Source organism: Orycteropus afer, unplaced genomic scaffold (genome assembly GCF_000298275.1).
Source record: "Orycteropus afer afer isolate SDZICR_OR568_19922 unplaced genomic scaffold, OryAfe1.0 scaffold00107, whole genome shotgun sequence".
NCBI lineage: Eukaryota > Metazoa > Chordata > Mammalia > Tubulidentata > Orycteropodidae > Orycteropus > Orycteropus afer.
The window spans coordinates 7,114,820-7,124,197 of record NW_006921694.1 but is presented as its reverse complement, the minus strand read 5'-3'; the positions used below and the strand labels follow the sequence as shown (position 1 = coordinate 7,124,197).

General features: G+C 34.7%; 1 protein-coding gene across 1 annotated transcript in view; it reads right to left on the bottom strand.

The window, feature by feature from the left end:
- The window catches only part of MSH3 (mutS homolog 3), a 381,560-nt gene that overhangs the window by 87,872 nt on the left and 284,310 nt on the right, over window positions 1-9,378 (bottom strand). The window contains exon 18 of the mRNA XM_042781327.1: window positions 6,749-6,856. Coding sequence (XP_042637261.1) covers window positions 6,749-6,856 — 108 coding nt within the window. The remainder of the gene's footprint in view (window positions 1-6,748; window positions 6,857-9,378) is intronic.

Here is a 9,378-nt window from a genome sequence, read left to right as displayed (position 1 = left end):
GTTAAGGCCATCCCATTTGTGGTATAATTCTTGTCAGAGCGGCACTAGGTAACCAGAACAATATGCATTGACAAAAAACGCAATCCTTGAAGAATTTTTAAAAATCTTTCAAAGCTTTTAATTTTTTGTTGAAGAGGATGACCATCTTCCTTACTCAAATGTTTATTGCAAAACACTTTCATTTCTAGATTTATAAATACTGATTAGAATAATCAATCAAATAAATACTTTCATTTCTACATCATTTACCTTTTATCACCTACCTCTAGCATCTGTCTACCTGTGAACTGTATCAAGAAAATTTTAGAACACAAACAACATAGAAGATGAAAGAACAGTTACATGCCCTCTTCAAAAAAACAGGATGCTCTAGATTCTAATCACAATATATTGCAAGATGAGGGCTTCCAATAGGATGATTAAATAGATAAGAACACTTAATTACATTTTACCCTTAGAAACGTAACATGCATGTGTTGATACGTGAGCTTGAAAAAATTCGTGTAGAATATGGTTATCTGAAAACCTGAGATTTTTTTTGAGGTATTCATTTGTTTATGTATTCATTAGGGGAGATTCTGTAGGTTTCGAGTCAGGTTGGCTGTAATCTTTATGGAAGCTGCTCACCAGGTCTGGCCCTTCTGTGGTGTTGGCTGGAGGGTTCCAACAGGAAACCTTTGGGTTACTAGCCAAGTGTAGACTGTGCCACCCAGGGACCTTTGAGATTTTGTTTATATGAGAAATTTCACCATTAGATGAGCACCTCCTGCTTTCTCTTTCTACTTCTTTTATACCTTCTTGAAAGATGATGCAATAGTTTGGATAATACAGTAAGAAAACTGAAAGATGATGTAATAGTGATTTTTTTCTCACTTTTACATCATCACTCTTCAGTATTCTAGTTTTTTACTTTTACAGCATAGTTGGAATGACTGATAAACATGACAAAAATAATTCCAAGGATGATGAAATAACAAAATATTTCAAGATATGGGAAAAATGAGATCTCTAAACATTCTTAAGTATATTTTAGATTTACAAAAGAGCTCAATGGTGTCATACGTAAATGTAAGCCAGAATGAGCTTTATTCTGTTTTCAAAAAGCAAATGTTTTCTTTGTAACACTCTAAGAAACCCAGAAATGTAAGTTACAATTTCATATTCATTATATTGGCTTGTGGTTTTCTTAAAAGCAAATAGAATCATACTGTAACATTTTCTGTACCTATTTTCTCTGAGTTTTTTTACTCAACCCTAAGTATACATGAAAATCAGATTTCACCATTTACTATCTGGGCCCTAATGATATGGCATACCACACCATCATTCCCTGCCAGATCTTCATCATTCTTCTAAGCTGCGGAAAAGTTGATTTACTTCTTACGCTAGACATTTACACCGTATACAAATTTTCAAACAATGCTGCAATGAACAACTGCATATATGTTCCATGATGTTGTTATGTGCTGTCGAGTCAGACCTGACTTATAGCGACCACTCCTTGGGTTTCTGAGGTGGTATCTCTACGGAAGTAGATTGCTCAACCTTCCTTCCGAGGAGTGGCTGGTGGATTTGAACCGCCAGCCTTCTGGTTAGCAGTTAAGTGCCTTAGCCACTATGCTACCAGAGCTACTTATGTTCCATGTGCATATGACCAATGTTTCTCTAGAATAAATTTCTGGAGTAAAATTTTTAAGTCACAAGGTCATAGAGTATATAGCTCTTTTATATTAATAAATAAGAGTGTCTGTGCAAATCTGCATTCCCATTAGCAGGATATTATAGTTGATTTTTTTTTTCATATTCTCATTTATAGTTTTAAAAGCAAAGATGTCATTTTGATTACTACGGTGTACCCAAACCAAGACATGTTCTTTCCAATCCCCTTATATAAATGTGAAAGCTAAAAAGCCAAAATGGAAAAAGAATTGATTCCTTCAAACTTTGGTTTTAACGAAGAAAAATAAATATACTACAGATTGTCAAAAGAACAAATAAATCAGTCTTATTAGCATAGTGCCTAAGGCACTTAACTACTAACCAGAAGGCTAGAGGTTCAAACCCACCAGCCACTCCTCGGAAGGAAGGTTGGGCAATCTACTTCCGTAGTGATGCTGCCTTGGAAACCCAAGGTGGGGTACCTATGAGTCGGGTCCAACTCGATGGAACATAACAACAACAACAACATAAGAAAAACAACCAGAATGCTCCTAGAAGTGAGGATAACAAGACTTTGGCTCACTTTGAACATATCATCAGGAAAGACCAACTACTAGGAAAGGACATCATGATGCGTAAAGTAGAAGGTCAGTGAAAAATGAGGGACCCGTCAATGAAATGGACTGACACAAACAGCCACAACAATGGACTCAAACAGCCACAACAATGGACTCAAACATGCCAAAGAGCAGGCAGACAGCAAAGGGCTGGGCGACGTTTTGCTCTGTTATACATAAGGTGGCCGTGAGTCAGAATCAACTCAATAGCAAATCACAACAACGACATGAATAGTTTGTATTATCAAACTTTCAAATTTTTGACAATCTGGTGGGTAAACAGTGATATATCATTGTCTTAATTTACATTCACTGATTACTAAGGTTGAACAACTTCTCAGCAGTTGCTTGGCATTTGTTGGTCTTTTCTGTCATAGTATCAGTGACCTCTGTCCTCCGTTGCAGACCTTCCCCATACAAACACTTTTCTGAACTCACAACACCAAAAAAATACTACTTCCTCAAGACTTATTCTTTCTCAATATATCTGGCTAAGAAAACTCCAAAAACATAACTCACAGTTTTCAAAGCTAGTGACTGAAGTATTTTCTGACTAAACAATCTGAAATCATCCTTTGGAGACAGATATTTAAGATTACCAAAAAGGAAAGTTTTTGAATTTTAGTGTATTAATTCTAAAGACATGATTTTTAGTTAGGCAGGTTATGAATGTACTGTGAAAGGAGAAAAAAAATAAAAGCATCTGTAACTGATATCAAATTTAAAATAAAATCCTAGGTGTTCTGCCAAGTGAAATCAACTTGTCATATTTGTGACATTGCTATGACTTCCCAGGAAGGTTTTCACTTTACAACAAAATTCTGAGTGATCTGTTCTGCTCTAAAATCTATACTGACTTACTCTGTTGCTATCAAAATTATGTAATGACAAAACACTTCCTGGTGAAGTAAGAGGCTAATGATAACTCACAGAACTGGGATGAGATCCTGGGATTAAGATACTTCTAACATGAAAGGTATGAAAATTATGTGAATGATATCTTCTGGAAATGAAGAAGACAGAACTGAGGAAATGTGGATGTTGCCTGGAAAGAATGAAACATGCGAATATCAACAAATTTATATACTTTGTATTTTAAAAAAATTGCATCTTTCTTCTTTGATTGTCCCACAGGACCAGACCATAACTGTATTAGTAAAACAGTATAATATCTGGAATACAAGCCCGATAGAATGATATAGAATAGGAACTTTTAACTAAAGGTTTAGACTACAGTGAATAAGCAGCTTTAACAGCATTTAGAAAGAAAGATGTATGAAGCCAAATAATCAATCTAACTAACTGTAAGAGCTCAAATGCACTGAAGTCTTTAAATGATCTGGAAATCTAAGAAAAAAATTTGTAAATTTCAGATATTTAAATACTGGCTTAAAATACATTTTAGATAGCTATTTCCTATTTCATGCCTATTTACACACTATCTTATTTTTGCAAAGGAAAAATACATATTGATTATACTACTAAAAGGCTAAGTCATGATTTTTCACTTAAACTATTTTCAGATGAAATTTCTCATTATAAAATATATGGCATCGATTTAGAAAGCTTTTAGAATGTAAAATAATTCCTAAAGTTGTCTATCAACAGATATAAAAACAAGTGGGCAATATAGCTGCTATTATTATTACCACTGTTTTTGAGGGAAACGAATCTGTCAACATATTAATCAGGACTACAAAATAAATTGTTAAGCTCATAATGGTAACTTAGACAAACCGAAAAGTTGGACAAAGTATAGGAAACAGCTGCTTGAAGGCATGTGATAACTAACAAGACAGCAAGGAATTACCTACCAGGCTATGTCAGATAGGGAAGGACCAATTTTCCCCTGGAGGTGTTTGCTGATTTCTGAGGGAACAGCTAAAGCTGAGTACTTCTGACAGAAGGGTTGTACACCAGGCAAGAGCGCTACTGGGGTAAGAACTATCACTTACCTTTGAATCATCTCAACCTCTGAAACTGGATTAAAGTGATGCCAGATTATAGTGTCCTGAGATGCCTGGCAGAAGCCAATGTAACTATTTTAGAAGGAACTTAATATCAATTTATTTCTACAAGTGATTTTGCAAGTAAAATGCCCAGAAGACAATTAAAAAAAAAATAACAGGCATTCAAGGAGTAGTACTATATGAATGAAAATGAGCAGAAACAACAGACAACAGAAACAGCCTCACAGGGACTCCATATATTTGAATTGTCAGGCATAGACTTTAAAATAACTATCATTACTACATTCAAAGAGACAAGTTTGAGAGTTGAGAGAGAACTAAAAATTAATTTTTTTAAAAAAGAGTAAAATACATTAATACGGGTATGATGTAGTAAAAACTCTAAGTTCAGGTATTTTTATTAAAGACAATTTTTATAATGCTTTAAACCCTCTGTCAATGAGTCAGTTCCAACTCACAGCGACCCTGTACGGCAGAGGAGAACAGCCTCACAGGGTTTCCAAGGCTGTATAAGTATTCATGGAAGCAGACTGCCTCAACGTGGCACAGGGCCGGACAACATTTTGTTCTGTGTCCCAGAGTTGATTCAATGGCAGGTAACAACAATAAAAGAATTGCTACCACTTGAACATCTATACTATTTATCAATACATAACAATACTTCCCGCAGTTTTAAATACAGATATCTGAAACTTAAATAAGTGTTAGCTAGTTAGAGGCGGAGGATGGGCTAGAACCAGGCCTTGTGACATCGAAGTCAGATTTTGATCATTGTATCACACTAAAAATGATATATTAAAGTAAACTACGGCAATATATACGTATACTACACACACAGATAAGAAAATTTCAATTTGGTATAATGGAGAAAACCATATATCCATACACATGTCCTTTTTGCACTAACAGTAGCCGTAGCAAATACAGAAGGTTACTTAGAGAAGTATGGTGTTGCTGTGTGCCATCAAGTGGAAAAAGGAGAAGAGGGGAAAATTAGGTGTAAGTATTTTTCAATGGGAAGAGAGTTATCTGAACATACAACAAGTACACAGGCTGTGGCCAATCATGTGTTGAATTCCAAAACAGAACTTATTAGGAAAAGTTTGTTTGACGTCTGTTTAGTCAGAATGAACTCCTACTAAGACTGCCTATAAATAAATGAAAAATCAAATCAATTAAAGGTACATTCATATTCTCCCAGAACTTGACTCATCTACAGTAAATTTATATACCTCATTTTTATAGATGATAAAGATGATACAACTTTTTTCCATCTACTGCACTAAAATGCCTATACCTAACCAAATGGGCAAATCTATCTATATCGAAAACCCTGATGTGAAAAGAAAATGGGCAACAAATGAAAATGGGAAAAGCCTATTTTAAACAAAATTGTTATGTCTGACACTGTAGGTACACTCAACACGTAACTGGACAACAAATCAAAATGAAATAAAACAATGAATTGAGAATGTTTGTTGTTGTTGTTGTTGTTATGTGCCGTCGAGTCAAAACCCGACTCATAGCGACCCCTCCTTGGGTTTCTGAGGCAGTATCACTATGGAAGTAGGATTGCCCAACCTTCCTTCCGAGGAGTGGCTGGTGGGTTTGAACCGCCAGCCGTCTGGTTAGCAGGCAAGTGTCTTAGCCACTATGCTACCAGAGCTCCCTGAGAATGTTTAGGGGTCCACTATTGGCACAGAAAAGCCCTCCAACTCTCCTCCCACAAGTAAACAAATGCTGCCCATAAGCAAAATTTTTATTAGCATCAGTATCGACTAGGTATACCGCGATAGGCAGATGATACAATCTTGCTTGTTGAAAGTGAAGATGACTTGAAGCACTTACTGATGAAGATTAAAGACTTCAGAATGGATTATACCTCAAGTTAAACAAAAATCCTCACCACTGGACCATAAGATGATAAAGAGAAAAAAGACTAAAAATTGTAAAAGATTCCATTTTACTTGAATCCACAATCAATGCCCATAAAAACAGCAGTCAAGAAATCAAATGCCATACTATATTGGGCAAATCTGCTAGAAAAGACCCTGGAAAAGCAAAGATGTCTCTATACCCTGTTTGGTATGGAGGACAGAAAAGAATACAGAATATGCCTCCCTCCTCCAAGTCCTTTCTCACCTAATGACTCTTTTACAATGACAAAGTTAAACATATTAAAAATGTTCAAATGACAGCTAACAAATGAAAGAACTGTTTAAAATTTATTTAAAAAAAAAAAGTCACCACATAAATTTGAAATATGTAACATTCACCTCTAGTGTTATACTAAATATCTGCTTTCATTATACTTAGTGATAGAGTACACAAGAAATAATTCATTTATTTTTAAATTAAACTATATGCATACGGCATTTGGCTTTACAAAGAGTCTAATATATTTGAGTAATTTTAGTTTTTACATTAAAAACATTAAAATTAATTGAATAATGTCATCTTATGTAAAGGAATGAAAACTGTGGGAAATAAAAAATATATTACCTGCAGTAATCTCCTTGCTTAGCGACCTTGGCCAGGGAGAATATGCAGTCAACAGTTGCTAGGTGATGAACCGCTTTACACAAGGAGTAATAATGCTCATTGAAATTCCTACAGAAGTAACATCAACAAAATAGGTGAGCAAACTGATTTTTTAGACCTATAAAGCTACAAAACAATAATCATTTTATTAGATAATATAATACATAAACAAAATAATTAGGCATACCTAGCAGTTAAGGGGGATAGAAATTACATTGAACTTTCTTTTAAATATAATAACTTGATACTGATGCTTCTTTCTGTTTTGTTTGGCATAGAATTATATATATTTAAAACAGCTTCTATACAAAGATATCTACTATTATCACCATATTACGTCCACATTTCATCTCAGTATATCATTTCAATTTAGATATAATTAATACCAATGGAGCAATAATATTAATTTAACATAAATAACATCATGATTTACTCAGATGAGTCAGCTACCTTCTGCTTCTTCATGGCATTATCTATACCTGGAATAACATTACAATATCTCTCTCTTCCAATGAACCAAAAACTTCTCAACGGTACAGTCTAAGTCTGTCTGATTTACCTATCATTGTAGCCCTGGCATCTAGCCCCAAACCTTGGCATAGGGTTGACCTTGTAATAAATATTTGTTGAATACAAACAAGGGGAAAAAAAAGCATTCTTTCTACTTTTATTATCTTATTAATACGATATACAAAAATTAAATTTTCAATTTGCTTTAAAAAATCGTGATCATCGCCTACGATTTTTGGCTAATTAAAACTGTAATATTTATGATCTAAAGACTTAAAAAACTCCTTTATTTAAAAGATAACCAGGAAAAGTATAGAAATGCATACAAATGTTTTTTCTTTTCTCTTTCTCATGATTTTCTTGCAAAAGTTATCCCATTACTTTGTATCATGATATTTTATCTCAATGTACACAATATTGTATAAATTAGGGACAACTGTACATAGTGATCAACTGTAGATGTTTGAAATGTATATAATTACGCTATAGAAAGGATATAAAATTTAATTCTAAAAAAATTCCCAGTATTAAATATCTAGAGAAAATATGTAACAGCTGAAATCCTTGCAGTAATTACTCTGTTTCCAAGATGGTTTGTTTAATTCCATTTTTAAACTTTTTAAAATAAAAAAGGTAGGTGGTAATTATATTTATAAATTCTTCAAAGGCTGGAAAATGAAAAAATATAATTACAACTAAATTACCTGTAAATAGGTCCAAAAGGAAAGCTGAAGGGGAAACTAATATTTACTAAACAAAGACTATGAAAAAGGCACCTATATTATTTCTTTCCAATAATCTTCAAGGTAGGTCTTACCTTAGTTTTAAAAATGAAATTTAGGGAGATTAAGCAATTAGCCTGAAGTCACACACTATTAAAGAGCAAAGCCTGGATTCAAACTATGCTCTTTATGTCAATCTGCCTCATATTGCAACTGTATCACACTGCATGTAAAAACCATTGCCATCACTGAGTCCATGTGTCAATTCTTTGGTCTTCCTTATTCATCGTCCAGCTCTCACATGCATGTGAGGCTACTAAAAATACCATGGCTTGGGTCAGGGGTAGCTCACCTTGTTCTTCAAAGTGACATTTTTGCTCTTTAACACTTTAAAGAAATCTTTTGCAGGAGTCTATGAAATTGCAATGTGAGGCAGATGATGGTGCCGTGGTTAAAGCACTAGGCTGCTAACCAAAAGGTTAAAACCCACCAGCCGCTCTGCAGGAGAAAGATGTGGCAGTCTGCTTCCATAAAGATTTACAGCCTTGGAAACACTATGGGGCAGTGCTACTCTGTCCTATAGGGTTGCTATGAGTTGGAATCAACTTGATGGCAGAGGGTCATATGCATGTGGGAGCTAGACAATGAATAAGGAAAACTTTAGAAAAACTGATGCACTTGAACTGTGGTGTTGGAAAAGAATACTGAATGTACCATGGACTGCTAGAATGAACAAATCTGTCTTAGAGGAACTATAGTTGGAATGCTTATTAGAAGCAAGGCAGCCAGACTTCGTCTCCCATACTTGTATCATATTGTCAGAAGGGACTTGTCCCTGGAGAAGGATATCATGCTTGGTAAAGCAGAGGATCAATGAAAAAGGAGAAGACTCTCAATGAGATGGACTAACATAGTGGCTGCGATGACAGATTCAAGCATGACAATGACAGTGAGGATGGAGCAGGACTAAGCAGTGTTTTTTTTCTATGAGTTGGAGCTGACTCAATGGTACCATACATTGGGTAGCTACGAGTTGGAGCTAACTCAGTGGCACCTAATAACAACACTGCATTTTGCCTCATTTCTGTCCATACGCAGAAATAGATAACTTTCTTGTTTTCTGCATAAAATCATCTTATAGCTCAGGCACCCTTTATGTCCTTTTAAAGAAGATCAAATAAAGAAACCATGCAGGTGAGAAGACAATGGAATGGTATATATAAAAGAGAAAAATTTCCAACCAAGAATTATGTACCCAACAAAACTGTCCCTCAAATATGATGGTGAAATTAGGACATTTCCAGATAAGCAGAAATTAAGGGAATTTGTTAAAAGCAGACAACCTTACAAGAGATGATA